We start from the raw sequence: 18,807 nt of genomic DNA on the forward strand, positions 1-18,807 counted from the left end.
CATGCTCACATCACTACACTCCAGCCTGGGCGACAGGCAAGACCCTGACTCTAAAAAAAAAAAGTTATATAAAAAATGGTTAAATATTCTGTATAATGCAATTTTTCAGTAAGAAGCTTTTCCCACAAAAGGCATCACTGAAATTCAGAGTGGAGTGTGCTTTTCCTGTGGAGTCTCCTTTTTTGGTTTCAAAGACCTCATATACCTTTGATTTGTAGCTTAAGTTGTATCCCGGAAACTTAGTGATAGTTGATAGTGATATGAAGTACCTACTATGTGCACTATGTTAGAAAATTTATAAAGTATCTACCCTACACACTACATCCAGGGTGGATATACACTATATGCAGATTTTGCTCTGTCCAGGTTTTGTGTGCCCATTTACTGATCTAGAAAACCTAGTTGATACCTCTCGAGGTGTGGCACACTTGTTTCTCTTGTCTTCTGTTTCAGGGAATGGTGAAGCTTTCTTCAACATCAATGCCCTGCTAGGCATCATTACTATAGCTCAAAAACTTGATTGGGCAAATCATGCCCCGCATACCCTGACAGTGAAGGCAGAAGATCAAGGCTCCCCACAATGGCATGACCTGGCTACAGTGATCATTCATGTCTACCCCTCAGATAGGAGCGCCCCTATCTTTTCAAACACCGAGTACTTTGTAGAGATCCCCGAATCAATCCCTGTTGGTTCCCCAATCCTCCTTGTCTCTGCTATGAGCTCCTCTGAAGTTACCTATGAGTTAAGAGAGGGAAACAAGGATGGTGTCTTCTCTATGAACTCATATTCTGGCCTCATTTCCACCCAGAAGAACCTGGACCATGAGAAAATCTCATCTTACCAGCTGAAAATCCGAGGCAGCAATATGGCAGGTGCATTTACTGATGTCATAGTGGTAGTTGACATAATTGATGAAAATGACAATGCTCCTATGTTCTTAAAGTCAACTTTTGTGGGCCAAATTAGTGAAGCAGCTCCATTGTACAGCATGATCATGGATAAAAACAACCACCCCTTTGTGATTCATGCCTCTGACAGTGACAAAGAAGCTAATTCCTTGTTGGTGTATAAAATTTTGGAGCCAGAGGCCTTGAAGTTTTTCAAAATTGATCCCAGCATGGGAACCCTAACCATTGTATCAGAGATGGATTATGAGAGCAGGCCCTCTTTCAAATTCTGTGTCTATGTCCATGACCAGGGAAGCCCCATATTATTTGCACCCAGACCTGCCCAAGTCATCATTAATGTCAGAGATGTGAATGACTCTCCTCCCAGATTCTCAGAACAGATATATGAGGTAGCAATAGTGGGGCCTATCCATCCAGGCATGGAGCTTCTCATGGTGCGGGCCAGCGATGATGACTCTGAAGTCAACTATAGCATCAAAACTGGCAATGCTGATGAAGCTGTTACCATCCATCCTGTGACTGGCCGCATATCTGTGCTGAATCCTGCTTTCATGGGACTCTCTCGGAAGCTCACCATCAGGGCTTCTGATGGCTTGTATCAAGACACTGCCCTGGTAAAAATTTATTTGACCCAAGTCCTTGACAAAAGCTTGCAGTTTGATCAGGATGTCTATAGCGCAACTGTGAAGGAGAACTTGCAGGACAGAAAGGCACTGGTGATTCTTGGTACCCAGGGCAATTATTTGAATGACACCCTTTCCTACTTCCTCTTGAATGGCACAGATATGTTTCATATGGTCCAGTCAGCAGGTGTGTTGGAGACAAGAGGTGTGGTGTTTGACCGGGAGCAGCAGGACACTCACGAGCTGGCAGTGGAAGTGAGGGACAATCGGACCCCTCAACGGGTAGCTCAGGCTTTGGTACGAGTCTCTATTGAGGATGTCAATGATAATCCCCCCAAATTTAAGCATCTGCCCTATTACACAATCATCCAAGATGGCACAGAGCCAGGGGATGTCCTCTTTCAGGTATCTGCCACTGATGAGGACTTGGGGACAAACGGGGCTGTTACATATACATTTGCAGAAGATTATACATATTTCCGAATTGACCCCTATCTTGGGGACATATCACTCAGGAAACCCTTTGATTATCAAGCTTTAAATAAGTATCGCCTCAAAGTCATTGCTCGGGATGGAGGAACACCATCCCTCCAGAGTGAGGAAGAGGTACTTGTCACAGTGAGAAATAAATCCAACCCACTGTTTCAGAGTCCTTACTACAAAGTCAGAGTACCTGAAAATATCACCCTCTATACCCCAATTCTCCACACCCAGGCCCGAAGTCCTGAGGGACTCCGGCTCATCTACAACATTGTGGAGGAAGAACCTTTGATGCTGTTCACCACTGACTTTAAGACCGGTGTCCTAACAGTAACAGGGCCTTTAGACTATGAGTCTAAGACCAAACATGTGTTCACAGTCAGAGCCACAGATACAGCTCTGGGTTCATTTTCTGAAGCCACAGTGGAAGTCCTGGTGGAGGACGTCAATGATAACCCTCCCACTTTTTCCCAATTGGTCTATACCACTTCTATCTCAGAAGGCTTGCCTGCTCAGACCCCTGTGATCCAACTGTTGGCTTCTGACCAGGACTCAGGGAGGAACCGTGACGTCTCTTATCAGATCGTGGAGGATGGCTCAGATGTTTCCAAGTTCTTCCAGATCAATGGGAGCACGGGGGAGATGTCCACAGTTCAAGAACTGGATTATGAAGCCCAACAACGCTTTCATGTGAAAGTCAGGGCCATGGATAAAGGAGATCCTCCACTCACTGGTGAAACCCTTGTGGTTGTCAATGTATCTGATATCAATGATAATCCCCCAGAGTTCAGACAACCTCAATATGAAGCCAATGTCAGTGAGCTGGCAACCTGTGGACACCTGGTTCTTAAAGTCCAGGCTATTGACCCTGACAGCAGGGATACATCCCGCCTGGAGTACCTGATTCTTTCTGGCAATCAGGACAGGCACTTCTCCATTAACAGCTCGTCAGGAATAATTTCTATGTTCAACCTTTGCAAAAAGCACCTGGATTCTTCTTACAATTTAAGGGTAGGTGCTTCTGATGGGGTCTTCCGAGCAACTGTGCCTGTTTACATCAACACTACAAATGCCAACAAGTACAGCCCAGAGTTCCAGCAGCACCTTTATGAGGCAGAATTAGCAGAGAATGCAATGGTTGGAACCAAGGTGATTGATTTGCTAGCCATAGACAAAGATAGTGGTCCCTATGGTACTATAGATTATACTATCATCAATAAACTAGCAAGTGAGAAGTTCTCCATAAGCCCCAATGGCCAGATTGCCACTCTGCAGAAACTGGATCGGGAAAATTCAACAGAGAGAGTCATTGCTATTAAGGTCATGGCTCAAGATGGAGGAGGAAGAGTGGCCTTCTGCACGGTGAAGATCATCCTCACAGATGAAAATGACAACCCCCCACAGTTCAAAGCATCTGCATACACGGTATCCATTCAATCCAATGTCAGCAAAGACTCCCCGGTTATCCAGGTGCTGGCCTACGATGCAGATGAAGGTCAGAACGCGGATGTCACCTACTCAGTGAACCCAGAGGACCTAGTTAAAGATGTCATTGAAATTAACCCAGTCACTGGTGTGGTCAAGGTGAAAGACAGCCTGGTGGGATTGGAAAATCGGAGCATCGACTTCATAATCAAAGCCCAGGATGGAGGCCCTCCTCACTGGAACTCTCAGGTGCCCGTAAGACTTCAGGTGGTTCCTAAAAAAGTATCCTTGCCAAAGTTTTCTGAACCTCTGTATACTTTCCCTGCATCTGAAGACCTTCCAGAAGGGTCTGAAATTGGGGTTGTTAAAGCAGTGGCAGCTCATGATCCAGTCATCTACAGTCTAGTGCGGGGTACCACACCTGAGAGCAACAAGGATGGTGTCTTCTCCTTGGACCCAGACACAGGGGTCATAAAGGTGAGGAAGACCATGGACCATGAATCCACCAAATTGTACCAGATTGATGTGATGGCACATTGCCTTCAGAACACTGACGTGGTGTCCTTGGTCTCTGTCAACATCCAAGTGATAGACGTCAATGACAATAGGCCTGTATTCGAGGCTGATCCATATAAGGCTGTCCTCACTGAGAATATGCCAGTGGGGACCTCAGTCATTCAAGTGACTGCCATTGACAAGGACACTGGGAGAGATGGCCAGGTAAGCTACAGGCTGTCTGCAGACCCCGGTAGCAATGTCCATGAGCTCTTTGCCATTGATAGTGAGAGTGGTTGGATCACCACACTCCAGGAACTTGACTGTGAGACCTGCCAGACTTATAATTTTCATGTGGTGGCCTATGACCATGGACAGACCATTCAGCTATCCTCTCAGGCCCTGGTTCAGGTCTCCATTACCGACGAGAATGACAATGCTCCCCGGTTTGCTTCTGAAGAGTACAGAGGATCCGTGATTGAGAACAGTGAGCCCGGTGAACTGGTGGCCACTCTAAAGACCCTGGATGCTGACATCTCTGAGCAGAACAGGCAAGTCACCTGCTACATCACAGGTAAGGACACCTGTCATGGATTGCAGGCTCGGGAATGTATTGAAAAAAATGCAGGAAGAGGTGCCCTAAAATAGATTCATGTCCTGGGTTTGCCACTTATTAGCAGTGTGACTTTGGGCACACTTAACCCCCTAGGACCTCAGTTGCTCCACCTATAGACTTAGCATGCATGTTCTCATTCACCTCGCAGGCATGCTGGTAAGATCTTAATTTATAGAGAGCCCTATACATTAGAAAGTGCTTTGCAAAAAGGATGTCTCATTATTTTATGTGAATCATACTCTAAGTGCTGTCAGTTGTCTTTTGAAAGATGGAGGAGGCACCAAGAAAGTTGCATGATCTGTGAAAATTCTGTCAAGTGACTTTACGGAGAGTGTCCTGCCCAGGGAAAGTAGTGAGTGATACAAAATGCTTCTTAGTCAATCACAGGTCCTAAGTGTAGGAATGACAGCACTTCCTTAGATATAATTTCCTCATTTCACATAGGTGGAAACCAAGGCCCAGATGGAGAAGTTCAACCAAGGTTACACTCTTGTGCTTACTTCAGGGCTGGGGTTAAAACCCTACCCTACAAGCTGTTTTCCTTAGTAGATACCTACTGTAAAACTAAACTACCTGACTCCCAATCCAATGGCTAAACCAGCTAACCAGTGGTCATGAGAGTTTCTTCACACCTCAGTGTCTTTTTTTTCTCATCTCCAGGAGCCAGGTCCCCCTGTTCCCATGAACATGGCTCCTTCTGCTATCACAGCTGTCCAGTGAAGAGTTCATTAGCCTGAAATTCCAACCAAGAACCATATACTCCTAAAGACATAGGATCAAAGCTGTTTGAAATACAGTTGTAGAAAAATAGAATCTTATCATCTTAAAATATCAGACATCTAAAAATGCAGGAGCCTTAAAATCTCAGGATCATAGAATAAAAAATGTCAACATATTATCAATTCTTGGAGTAGTTGGATCTTAGAACTCTGGAATCTTAGGATCTCAGAGTGAGAAATCCATATTCCCACATTCTTGTATGTGATTAGTGTCAAGGAAAGAAAGGTGACTTACAAGCAAACCTAGAGCTCCTACAGAACCTCCACTTAGGCCACATCCTTAGTTGTAAAGTAAAACCTTGGAGCGTTTAGTGTTTTTGTTTTGTTTTATTTTGTTTTTTGAGATGGAGTCTCACTCTGTCACCCAGGCTGGAGTGCAATGGTGTGGTCTTGGCTCACTGAACTTCCACCTCCCAGGTTCAAGCAATTCTCCTGCCTCAGCCTCCCGAGTAGCTGGGACAACTGACATGTGGCACCACACCAGGCTAATTTTTGTATTTTTAGTACAGATGGGGTTTCACTATGTTGGCCGGGCTGGTCTCGAACTCCTGACCTTGTGATCTGCCCACTTTGGCCTCCCAAAGTGTTGGGATTACAGGTGTGAGCCACCGTGCCCAGCCTGTTTTGTGTTTTTGATTGCTTCCTACCACTCCACTGTTATATAGCTATACATCTTAGACATTTACATAGAACTGAAATTTGTTTCCCTTTAACTTCCTCCCATGCCTTCTGGGCCACAAAACTAAACCCTCCACTCAGCCACGTATTTTGGAGTGATGCTTCTTGTATCAATAATTTCATTTAACAGGAGGCATTTGAAGTCAGAAGTAGTTTCCTAACACCAAAAAGTGGGCTGAGTGTAGAATTGTGGGTTCCTAGTTAAGGAAGGAAATATTTGCCTTCCCAGCAATCCTAAAAAACATGTCCAGTGGGCAGCCACCTGTGACACAAAGCCTAGATCATTTCTATTGCTTGGCTTCTGAAAGCTCTTCCCATTTGTTTAGAGGGAGACCCCCTGGGCCAGTTTGGCATCAGTCAAGTTGGAGATGAGTGGAGGATTTCCTCAAGGAAGACCCTGGACCGCGAGCACATGGCCAAGTACTTGCTCAGAGTCACAGCATCTGATGGCAAGTTCCAGGCTTCGGTCACCGTTGAGATCTTTGTCCTGGACGTCAATGATAACAGCCCACAGTGCTCACAGGTGAGAGCCCGGTGAGGGGCGAGGTGCGTAGTGGAGGCAAGGAAGGTAGAGTGAGGGGTGGGAGAACAGAGCGAGGGGCAGTAGAAGGGAGGTAGAGTGGGGCAGAAGAACAGAGAGTGAGGAGCAGGAGAAAGGAGGGCTGAGGGACCCACCTCTGAGGCTGGCCATCACTAACCTCACCTCCCTTGCTTCTCCCCGGCAAGCTTCAGGCTAGTTCCTGGGAGCATTCTAGGTAATTCCTTGGCCCCCATAAGGATATGCCAAGCTATTCAAGACTCATGGCCCACATCTTTCCCCCTACATTCCCAACAAAGGTGTATTTCTCTGCAGAACATATCCAGAAGGAAAGTAACATATGCAATCTCCAAACACAGCCAGCCATGCCCAATGGGCAAACCCCTGGTACTGCTCAACTTGTTGATATGGCTCTCTATTATCAAATGCATTAATACAGACCTGGCCCCAGACAAACTCCCCACCCCATGCCTGTATATGCACCTCCCTACATCCGCTGGGGTAATTTAGCCAACTGCAGATCCCCTCCTTATACATAGACACAGGCAAATACCTATACATATGTACACAAAAACACATAAGCATATACCTACCATCTAAACAAGACATATACCCACATCTACACGAGACAGGGCAGCCTCAGAGATGGGTCCCTCAGTCCTCCTTTCTCCTGCCCCTCACCCTACCTCCCTTCTCCTGCCCCTCTCTCTGTTCTTCTTCCCCTCACTCTACCACACATGCAGCTATACATAATACACTCACATGAACATACTTACATATGCATTTGCATATATACAAACTTTTACTTACTTGCACACACATATAAATGTATAGGCACACACCTGGCAATACACATAAATACATGTATCTCCTCACCTTTTCTTCCTCCGTTCTTCTACATGCCTGTCACAAAAAGTCCTAGTAGAAAAAGAGAGTCTGATTATTGATATGCATGCAAAATGTCTTCAGGATCCAAGATGACCATGTTTTGGGTAGTCTCAGAAGGGAGGCTTTCTTGGGGAGAATGGTGGTCACCTTCCTTCTCTTTTCCCTCAGCTACCATTACAGCCAACATCTGTCCTCCCCATGTTGGGAGAGGCTGGGATCAGGCTCAGCTTGGTCCTCCTAGAGATGGTTCATAGCACCAATAGAGCCAGGGAAAAGAGGCCTGGGGAACCATCTCCGCACAGCCGCGCAGGCATAAAACTTCCATCAACGCCTGTAATAAGAGCACTTTGGGAGGCCAAGGCAGGCGATCACCTGAGGTCAGCCTGGCCAACATGGCAAAACCCCGTCTGTACTAACAATACAAAAAAAAAAAAAAAAAAGAAAGAAAAAATGAGCCAGGTGTGGTGGCATGTGCCTGTAATCCCAGCTACCTAGGAGGCTGAGGCAAGGTAATTGCTTGAACCCAGGAGGAGGAGGTTGCAGTGAGCCAAGATAGTGCACTGTACTCTAGCCTGGGTGACAGAGTGAGACTCCATCTCAAAGAAAAAGAAAAGAACAGAAGAAAACAAATAAAACTTCCATCCAGGGCATACAGGGGTCCATGCTTGCCCACACTCCACAGTGGTAGAAACCATGATGCTTGGAGGCTGGCTCAGAGTCAGGCACTGAAGAAAAATTGAATTCTCAGGGATCTCCAGCCTTTCCCTCTGCCACCCCCTCAGATGTCATGAAGGTACCTGCAGCAAAGGGACGGCAGGCCAAGAAATGGGGCCACTGGAGTCCAGACCTGACTCAAAGGTCAAGCGTCGGTCCTGGGGATGTGGTCAGGGAGATAAGCTTAATAGCATGGCCTTGCCACAGAGGCAGGGGAGGTTGACCTGACGCAGAGGCAGGGGAGGTTGACCTGACACCTTCCAGAATGACTGCGTCAGGCTCATCTTGCCTTCCTCCTCCAAAAGCCTCAAAGGACTGGTTGGAAGAAGTTATAGCAGCCCCTTCTAGCTCTGCCTGTGGGCTTTTCCGATGGTGGAACTTCTCCATTCTCTCTTTTCTGACTTGTTCTCTTGTCATCCTCTTCCTGCTTTATATCTCAATTTTCCTTGCATGTTTCATCGTATTCTACCCCCTCTGTTCTCCTCCCTCCCTCCCTCTGCTTCTCTTTCTCTCTGTCTCTGTCTCTGTCTGTTTTACTGTCTCTGTTCATCTCTGCCCTCTTAGTGTCTCTCTTTCTGCTTCTGCCTCCCTCTGCTTCTCTCTGGATTTGAATGCGGTTCCCACAGTCTCCCTCTTCTTTGTCTTTCCATCTCTAGCTTCTCTATACTGGCAAGGTTCATGAAGATGTATTTCCAGGACACTTCATTTTGAAGGTTTCTGCCACAGACTTGGATGCTGATACCAATGCTCAGATCACATATTCTCTGCATGGCCCTGGGGCGCATGAATTCAAGCTGGATCCTCATACAGGTGGGTTTCCTGAGCTGCAGGATCAAGACAAGAACTTCTTTACTGTATACCAAGTGCCCAGTGCCATGGTATTCTCCTTGGAGAAGAAACAGGAATTCACTTATCCATCAGCAAACATATATTGGTCCTGTGTGCCAAGCATTGGACTGGGGACATAATAAATAGATTGATAAGACAAGATTTGGGTCTTTACAATCTAGTGGGAAAGGGAGTTACTGAAGTGGTTTTAAATGTGCTGAATTAAAGAAAAAAATGCAGGGTGCTAAGGGGGTTAATTTTATTCTTTTAAAATTTATTTAAGCACAGCTGACACCTTGGTTTCCCTTTTGCTTCCCCTTCCCTTTCCTCCCCGCCCCTCTTCCTTCCCTTCCCCTCCCCTCTCCTCTCCTCCTCTTTCCTCTTCTTCCCTTTTCTTTTCTTTTCTCCCCTTCCCTTTTTCTTTTCTTTTCCTTCCTTCCTTCTTTCCTTCCTTCCTTCCCTCCTTCCCTCTTCCTTCCTTCCTTTCTTTCTTTCCTTTCTTTCCTTCCTTCCTTCCTTCCTTCCTTTCTCTTTCTTTCTTTCTTTCTTTCCTTCTTTCTTCCTTTCCTTCTCTTTCTTTCTTTCCTTTCTTTCTTTCCTTCCTTCTTTTCTTTCTCTTTCTTTCTTTCTTCTTTCTTTCTTCTCTCTCTCTCTCTCTCTTTCTGTCTTTCTGCTAGCTATGGGAATAGCTAGCAGAAAGACAGAACTTGACTTGGGCTATGGAGTGGGGTTCAGTAAAACATCACTGAGGGAATGCCACTTTATGTGAGACTTGCAGACACAGAAGAGTAAGCCAGGGGTAAGAGAATGGGGGAAAGAGCACTCAAAGTAGAAGGAAAACTTATACAAAGACCTTCTCTGGGGAAATAGTACCCTCACTGAGGACCTGACAGAAGGCCACAAACTGATGCCCAGAGAGGGAGGAGAAAGAACAAAGAATGAGGCTCCAGGGTGGACAGAGCCAAATCACATCTTTAAAGCCATTGGAGGATTTAGGCCGGTGAATGTCATGGTCAGGAACATGATCTCAAGGTATCTGTGCTGCAAACTGGGGATTGCACCTCATAGAATTTTTGGGAAGATCACAAGTGAGAAAGCATATGGAAGCCTAGCCCAGGTCTGGCTCAGTGGATATGGTTGCCATTATCATTGTTACTAGTTAGGGGACAAAGCAGATTGGGAAGCAGAGATTTCTGCAGGATAAGCCAGGAGTACCCAGGAGAGCCGGGCTGTGAGTCTGGTGGAGTGGACTTCCTTTGGAAGAGCAGCCCACTGAGAAGGGATTTCTGTCCTACTGCTGCAGGGAAGGGTGCTGGGATGGGGAGCACAGAAAGCCCAGGTGACAAGGGCCAACTGCTGACACTTGGCTTGGGTTCAACAGCTCAAAGGATGACTTGGAGATACATGAGCAGGGCAGAGGGGTGTCCCACAAAGCTGTCTGGGTAGATAGGAGGCAATGTTGTCCTTCCTAACCCCAGCAGGGGCATGCAGAGTAACCCAGGCATGTTACCTAACCTCTCTCTGCTGCTCTTTGTTCAGCAGCAGGATGATCAGTAAGGACTTAACAGAAACAAAACCAAAAAACCCAAACACTGGCATTTTCTCTGAATATGAAAATAATACATGTTCATGGTATAAAATTCAAGCAATGTAGATAAGTATTATGCAGAAACTGGACCATCTGCATGATAACCCCTTTCCCCACAGATAAGAATTCTTGGTATATATTCTGACTGGTTTTCCATGCATCTCCAAAATGTTGATATGATCACTTCATGAAAGTAGAATACTATTTGTAACTTGCTTTTCTTGACTCAGCAGTATCTCGAAGCTCTATCATAATTCATTTGTGGTTACATGGTGTTTCAGAAAAACCTCTCTCAAACCAGGTTTTTCCTCTGCTTTCACACCCCAACAATCATCAACACAGAAGACTGTGACCAGATGTGAGTGGGTTTTTCCCCCTGCAACAAGCAATGGAGACCACTCAGGCGTCTTCTAATTCAATTCTGACACCACTTCCTGGAGATAGCATCAGATCCCACAGGTTGAGGGCTCAGTCCACAAGACTGTATCCCCTTCCCCAGACACCAGCTGCAAGTCCAGATCTCCAGAATGTCTGACCAACCGGCTTCAAGTTGGGGCTCCCACGACTCCTTCTTTGGGTTTGATTAATTTATTGGGACAGCTCACAGAACTCAGGAAAACACTTGGGTTTACTGGTTTATTATAAAGGATTTGCAAAGGATACAGGTGAAGAAAGGTGTAGTGCAAGGCATGAGGAAAGGGGCGTGGAGCTCCTGTGTCCTCCCTGGGCTCACCACCCTCCAGGAACCTCCGCGTGTTCAGCGATGTGGAAGCTCTGCAAACCCAGTCCTCTTGGGTTGTTATGGGAGCTTCATGATGCCAGCATTATTTCACCAGGGTACAAGGCAGGACCCTTTTTGGGGAGGGTCTTAAAACCCACAAAGAGAAAAGGAGGGAAAGATGGGAGTCCTGCTTTGGGGCAGGTAAAAGGAGAGCAGAAGGTCAGAGAGATTCTGTTTCCTGAGGCCTAACACACCCAACATCATAAGACTGTGTAACAAGGGCTATGAGAGTTGTGGGCAGGAGCCATGCATGAAAACCAAGACACATATAACACCACACATGGTATTTCGCTGTGTGGCTAAATCATAATATACTTAACCAGTCCCTTCTGAAAGACACATAGGATGATTTCAATATGCTGCTATTATAAACAGTACTGCAGAGAATATCCTTGCACATAGCTTTTTATCTTTGGGTTGATTTTCTATAGAATATATATATATATATTCCTAGAAGTGGAATTATGAACCAAAGGTTAAATGCATTTTATATATTGTTAGAAATTGCCTAATTAGCCTTTAAAAATGTATCTATTTTTAGCTTGTTGGTGATGATCTTAAATTGGCAACGTGGTGAGGGAGTGTGTTTGGGAGAATCAGGGAGGTGAATGGGTGTGGGGGGACACAGGCTTAGCTGCTTTCCTGACTGTATTGACACCTCCTTGCTGTGAACAAAACTGTGTGGCTGGGTTTGTCTCCTGTAGATATCTAGGGGGCACATGCTTGGGTAATATTTAGAAAGCTCAACTTTTGTCATTTCTCTGGCCAGGGGAGCTGACCACACTCACACCCCTAGACCGAGAAAAGAAGGAGGTGTTCAATCTTGTTGCCAAGGCGACGGATGGAGGTGGCCGATCGTGCCAGGCAGACGTGACCCTCCACGTGGAGGATGTGAATGACAATGCACCACGCTTCTTCCCCAGCCACTGTGCTGTGGCTGTCTTCGACAACACCACAGTTAAGACTCCTGTGGCTGTAGTATTTGCCCGGGATCCTGATCAAGGTGAGTCTGAGAAGGATTGAGGCCATTTCCAATGATTTCCTGGGTCACCTTGGGCAAGGGTTTGGCCCCTTTTGTGTCTCTCTAGGACTGATAATGACCGTGCCTCCTTGTTGAGTTTGTGGACGCTTAACAGTACAAAGTATTTATCCTCAAACTGAACACTAAGTGCTATGTGACAAATGATTTTAGCAATGTGTTGAGGCAGCAGCAAGGTATTTCAGCCTTACTGTTTCTCCCCTTCCGCTTACACCCAGGGACTTTTTCAATACTGCCATTTAGGCATTTAATCATAAATAAACCAATCAGACTTATTCAGTTTTATAATTTTATAATTCAGATAGGGTAATATAAATATTATAAAATTATATATATATATATATATATATATATATATATATATCCTGTCCAATTTTCCTGAGTCAAATTTTATAATTCCGATATGGTTAAAAAAAAAATGCTGTCAGCATCAGAACAGCCAGCACGGGAAAATGATGATGGTAAAAGTGGGACCAAAACACCCTGCTGTGTTTGACAACAGCAGGGTAAAATTAAGATTTTCTAAAGAAAGTGAGTTTCAGCTTGGCATTGAAGGAGGTGAGCTATTCGATGGATGTAGGGGTTCTAGGGAGGGCAGACAGTCAGTACAAAGGCAGGGTAGCTGAACTGGGAAATGTGTGTATATGTTGTGTGTGTGTGTGTGTGTGTGTGTGTGTGTGTGTGGAAGGTAACAAGCACAAGTGGAATAGACTTGCTCAAGATGCAGAAATGGGTTTGATGGGAGAGATCCAAATGCATCAAGCTGGAGTGACCCATAATCCATGTTATCTACCTCTTCATCTGATGGCTGCAAGGCTCTGTAAGTGCTTCATTAACCAATGCTTACATACCTCCAGGGACAGGATGCTCTCTAACTTCTATGCAGCCCCTTCCTTCCATGGTTCCTCAGGCCATTATCAAGTGCGACATCTGTCAGTCCCAGTCCTGCCCTCTGCAATCACACAGATCTCCTAGACACCTCCTAGAGTGGCCTTGTATCAATTTACCATTAATATTTCCAAAATGCTTATTCCAACCCAAATATTTCAGCTAAATAATCCAGGTGTGGCTTGATCAGCATCTCTCTGTCTCTAGAAAAATGACGGTTTCTTCATGTAAGTGCCTATATGGGGAACATGCATGGCATGTGCATTTAACGGATATAAATTCAACTCTTCTCATAGGCAATTCCTGTCACCATTCCACTGAAGAAGTATGTGCTCCATGTGTGTGGGAGATGTGAGACCTCAGGCTCAGGGCTTGTGTTCATCTTACTGGGGGAGGACCTCACAACTGACCCTTAAATGCTCGTGTTTTTCACACACTATGGCCAACTGCTTCATCTGGTACTTAATCAAAGAAAATACGATAATTAGAGACAAAGCTGGAGAAACATTGTGTGTTTTGATTTACTAAGAACTTCCATGGGTGTTTTCTTAACTTTTTATGTTGATGTGATTATAGACTCCATAGGAAGTTGCAAAAATAGGACTGGTAAGGACTGTGTGCACTCTTCATGTGGTTTCCCTAACGGCAACATCTTACATAATAGTAGTATAACATCAAAACTGAAATCTCAGCTGCTTAGGGGGCCGAGGCAGGAGAATAGCTTGAACCAGGGAGGCAGAGGTTGCAGTGAGCTGAGATTGTCCCGCTGCACTCCAGCCCGACCACAGAGCAAGGCTCCATCTCAAAACAAAAACAAAAACAAAATAAAAACAAAAAAAACCCCTGGAAAATTGACATTGGTCCATTGGTCCATTGTTGGTAACTAGACTACAAGGCTTGCTACTCAGATTTCACCAGTTTTTATATGCACTCGTGTGTGTGTGTGTGTGTGTGTGTGTGTGTGTGTGTGTGTGTTTACATGCACACTTAGTTCTATGCAATATTATTCCATGTTTAGATTCTCGCAACCAACACCACAATCAAGACGCAGAACTGTTCTATCTCAGTCAAGGAACTCTCTATGGGTGATTTTATCTGCATATTTTTCCTTGATAAACTGATATTAGACCAAAATCCCCACATCATATTTTCAGATAATTTGGTAGATTTGTACCTCCCTTTCCCCAAAAAACCTTTTAGTGAGCCCTTGGGTCTCCCCGCCCCAGTCAAGACCCCTGCTGGAGAGATCCTCACTCCTAATATACCTGAGCCAGCCTGTCAGCCTTCCAGGGAGCCCCTCCCCGGGCGCTCCTGTGGCTGCAGGGTTTGCTGCAGGCAGGTCCAGAGGAGGCGCCCTCAGTGTGGGTCACACCCTTGGTCTCCCTGCCAGGCCCCAATGCCCAGGTGGTTTACTCTCTGCCGGATTCCGCCGAAGGCCACTTTTCCATCGACGCCACCACGGGCGTGATCCGCCTGGAAAAGCCGCTGCAGGTCAGGCCCCAAGCACCACTGGAGCTCACTGTCCGTGCCTCCGACCTGGGCACCCCAATACCGCTGTCCACGCTGAGCACCGTCACGGTCTCGGTGGTGGGCCTAGAAGACTACCTGCCCGTGTTCCTGAACACCGAGCACAGCGTGCAGGTGCCCGAGGACGCCCCGCCTGGCACAGAGGTGCTGCAGCTGGCCACCCTCACTCGCCCGGGCGCTGAGAAGACCGGCTACCGCGTGGTCAGCGGGAACGAGCAGGGCAGGTTCCGCCTGGATGCTCGCACAGGTGAGAGCCCGAGCCACCGAGCCCCGAAGCGTTGCGTACAGGGTCTCAGGGAGCGCTGGGTTCCTCCGCTGTGGGGCTATCTGCCCCGTGCAGCGCCCCCAGAGCAGACTTCCTCTGGTCGTTTCTCCACTCTCTTCTGTTTCTCTCTGTCCTTTCCCCCAGCTTATATGGGGACCTCCCTTAAAGGGGACCCTCCGACCTCCCCACTCAGGTCTCTGTGTCCAGGACCCTCAACCATCCACTCTCCTTCCACAGTTTGCGGCTTCATGGTCTCAGCTCGGGCCCAGCCAGGAGGCAGAAGCAGCTTGGCTGCAGAGGCAGAAAGCCCTTGCTGGAATCTGGGGCCTAACCAACCCAGGACAAGGCTGCCTGCTTCCCTCCTACAGTCCCCACATCCACCCCAAACATCCTGGCACCCCTGAATTTCCCCTCACTCTCATGAAGAGAGAAAGAACTAGGAAACCTTCTCTCTTCTTTCCTACTAGCCACAGAAGAGTGTAAGTCAGGATCACAGAAACTCACGGAAGCATCTCAGAGGCCACCTAGGTCAGCCTGTGTCTCACACAGATTCCTCCCCATGGTGCCCCTGGAATGGTGCTCTCTACCTCCCCAAACAGCCGTCTTATCACTGAGCCATATATTTTAAAAATTTACTATGGAGATTTTGAACATATTAAAAATAGAATAGTACAATGTGCCCCATGTTCCCACCACCCAGCTTCAGTAATCATCAGCAGAGGCCAGCCTGGTTTCCTCTTTACCCTTCTGTCCCACATCCGTCCAATCCCAGACACTTTGTCATTTCATTTGTAAGGGCTTCAGTGTGTATCTCTGTATAATCAGAACTCTTTTTCTAAACAAAACCACAATACCTTATCACGCCTAAAAGATAATAATTCCTTAATATCACCAGGCCATTTTCCAGATCCTCATAAATGTCTTTTTGAAGTTGCCTTGTTAATATCCCCAAAACGTCTACATATTGCATTTGGTTGATATGCAAGATTTTAAGTGTCCTTAAATCTCTAACATTTCTTTTTCCTCTTTATTTCCCCCTGCCATTTGTTTAATGAAACATTTGAGTCATGTGTCTGATGGAATTGTCCATAGTTTGGATTGGCTGGCTCTTTATAGTGTCATGTAGCATATCCCTCAGGCCCTTGCATTTCCTAGTATGACATTGGGATTAAAGGCCTTGATCAGGTTTAGTCAACAGTGCTTGGTGAACAGTGCTGCATAGATGATGCTATGCTGTTTGTATCATGTCCAGAGGCACAATAAGGGCTAATTGGCTCTTTTTTTTCTGCAGTTAAGATAGGTGGTGAGTTTAGGTGTTGTCAGCCTGACTCATTATGTATAAACATATAGTTATAATTTGGGTATATAAGTCCACTATAGTCTTCTTCATCAGCCTTTCTTCTAATGGTTTTAAAACCTTTGCTGATCATTTTCTAGATAGATATACTTTTTCATGAAGGGCTGTAAAATGGGGATTTTCTAATCCTATTGCTCCTCATTATTTTCTGACTGAATTTTTTATAAAAAGATGTCCATTGGAAAATGATGCTGTCGAAAGAAAAATAAAATAAAACAAAAAGCAGAGTGTCCAACATTAACTATTTGGTTATCCAGGAAAGGCAGCATAAATCCTTGTTCTTTATTTCTTTTTTCCAGTTTTCAAAATAATAACCTATGCCCTAACAATTTGTTGGCAACTTTGAGTTGGGTATTACAAATCTCATTTGATCACCTAAGTTCTGTCATTTACTAGCTGGGTGAGGTTGGGCGAGTCACTTGCCTTTTAGAGCATCTAGATCAATGGACTGACCTAGAAAATAAGAATCACAATTATTCCTGCTCCATAGGGTTTTTATAGATCTCAATGAGATAAATTTAGCATTACATATTTAAATGAGATTTAAATCAAATAGTACAGAAACAAGTGAGGGAAACACTGCTGTTAGGAATGAGAATAAGGAAAATGAGGGAGATGAGGGGAAAGGGAACAGCAAAGGGAGATGGACAGGAAGATAGCGGACAACACTCACCTTGCCGAGCTCTGTTGAGCTGCCTCTCCTAGGGCTGGGCTCAGACCCTCAGTCCTGCGCCTTTGAAGCCCCAACTGTCTCACTGCTCCTGTCACCTCTTGCTTCTTCAGGGATCCTGTATGTCAATGCGAGCCTGGACTTTGAGACAAGCCCCAAGTACTTTCTGTCCATTGAGTGCACCCGGAAGAGCTCCTCCTCCCTCAGTGACATAACCACAGTGGTGGTCAACATCACTGATGTCAACGAACACCGGCCCCGATTCCCCCAAGATCCATATAGCACAAGGGTCTTAGAGAATGCCCTTGTGGGTGACGTCATCCTCACGGTAAGGCTCTGCCACCTTGCTCTTTGTGGGGCACGAACTCTAGGCTGGGTTCTTATCTCACCCCCAACACCCAGCCATCTGTGAGCATGGATTAGTTTATTAATTTAACACACTGTAGATTTGACTCTGACTTGTCAGAGGTTTATGTGAGATTTGAGTATGGTCAAACCATACTCGGTCAAACTATCTCTCATGAGAGAATGTCTCAGAGCCATATGATAAGATCAGAGACTGACAGAATGGGGCGTTGGATAGGTGAGGCTTGTTAGGAGAAGAGAGAAAAGAGACAGACCCCAGAGGGACTGCCAGAGACTCCCAAGTCTGGGAAGGGCCTGGTCATCGCGGGTGACATGGAATGACAGTTGGGGGTGGGGCAGGGGCTGAGGGGACATTAACTAATACCTTTTTCATTTAAATACGCAGTAGCTCTCTCATTCAATGGAGCGATGTCCACCCACACACCCACATTCCCACACAATTCGTCCCACCTTCCAGTCTCCTCTACCTCCACTCCCCGATATGGTGCACCCTATGCTCCAACCACACAGGAATATGTACCTTTCCCCAGAACATCGTCTGTACTTCCGCACCCTGGGCTCACACTATTTCCTCTGCCTGGAATGCCTGCTCCAGCCCCAAAAGCACTCCTGAGCCTTCAGGTCTTCATGAATCCTTTTCTAATCTCCCCAGTGTAATGTATCACTCTGTGCTCTGTGCTCTCATAAGGCTGATCATACTCTACCCCAAATTAGAATTACCCATAAAATTAGGCATTAAACTTTCTGCAGGAATATTTGTTTTAGCACATTCCTCACCTACTAGGACAGGGCCTAGCATACTATTAGCAAGAGTGAACAAGTGAATGAATGAATAAACCATGGCATGCTGAATTCCATGCTAGGATGTAAGTGAAGAGATTTCTTTGGCAGGGATGACTGTGATCCAGGTATTGCCAGCTCAAAGGGGCAGGGACATATCTGTTTCCTCTTACATTCCCAGGGATCAAGATCCTGTCCCTCCATTCACAATCCCCCTACCCTCCTGCAGGTATCAGCGACTGATGAAGATGGACCCCTAAATAGTGACATTACCTATAGCCTGGTAGGAGGGAATCAGCTTGGGCACTTCGCCATTCACCCCAAGAAGGGGGAGCTACAGGTGGCCAAGGCTCTGGACTGGGAACAGGTGAGTCATGTGGGAGGGGCCCAACCTGAGCTCATCAGAGCAGCGACACAGTCCCAGGCATCCAGAAGTTGAATCGCAGTCAATACCTCATCCTGAAACTTCCTCAGACCTGCCCAGAATGTCTCTCACTTGTTTTCTCTGCGAGGCCTCCGTGGACTGTGTGGCCAGAGGCAGGAGAGGGACTGAGTGACCCGTAACCTTCCACA

General features: G+C 46.1%; 1 protein-coding gene across 4 annotated transcripts in view; it reads left to right on the forward strand.

The window, feature by feature from the left end:
• The window catches only part of FAT2 (FAT atypical cadherin 2), an 87,689-nt gene that overhangs the window by 45,249 nt on the left and 23,633 nt on the right, over window positions 1-18,807 (forward strand). For all 4 annotated transcript variants that reach the window (XM_032259832.1, XM_032259833.1, XM_032259830.1 and 1 more), the window contains exons 10-16: window positions 454-4,506; window positions 6,332-6,528; window positions 8,802-8,955; window positions 12,112-12,345; window positions 14,660-15,043; window positions 17,202-17,416; window positions 18,464-18,601. In XM_032259832.1, coding sequence (XP_032115723.1) covers window positions 454-4,506; window positions 6,332-6,528; window positions 8,802-8,955; window positions 12,112-12,345; window positions 14,660-15,043; window positions 17,202-17,416; window positions 18,464-18,601 — 5,375 coding nt within the window. The remainder of the gene's footprint in view (window positions 1-453; window positions 4,507-6,331; window positions 6,529-8,801; window positions 8,956-12,111; window positions 12,346-14,659; window positions 15,044-17,201; window positions 17,417-18,463; window positions 18,602-18,807) is intronic.

Source organism: Sapajus apella, unplaced genomic scaffold (assembly GCF_009761245.1).
Source record: "Sapajus apella isolate SASKATOON/1434 unplaced genomic scaffold, GSC_monkey_1.0 scaffold112, whole genome shotgun sequence".
Lineage (NCBI taxonomy): Eukaryota > Metazoa > Chordata > Mammalia > Primates > Cebidae > Sapajus > Sapajus apella.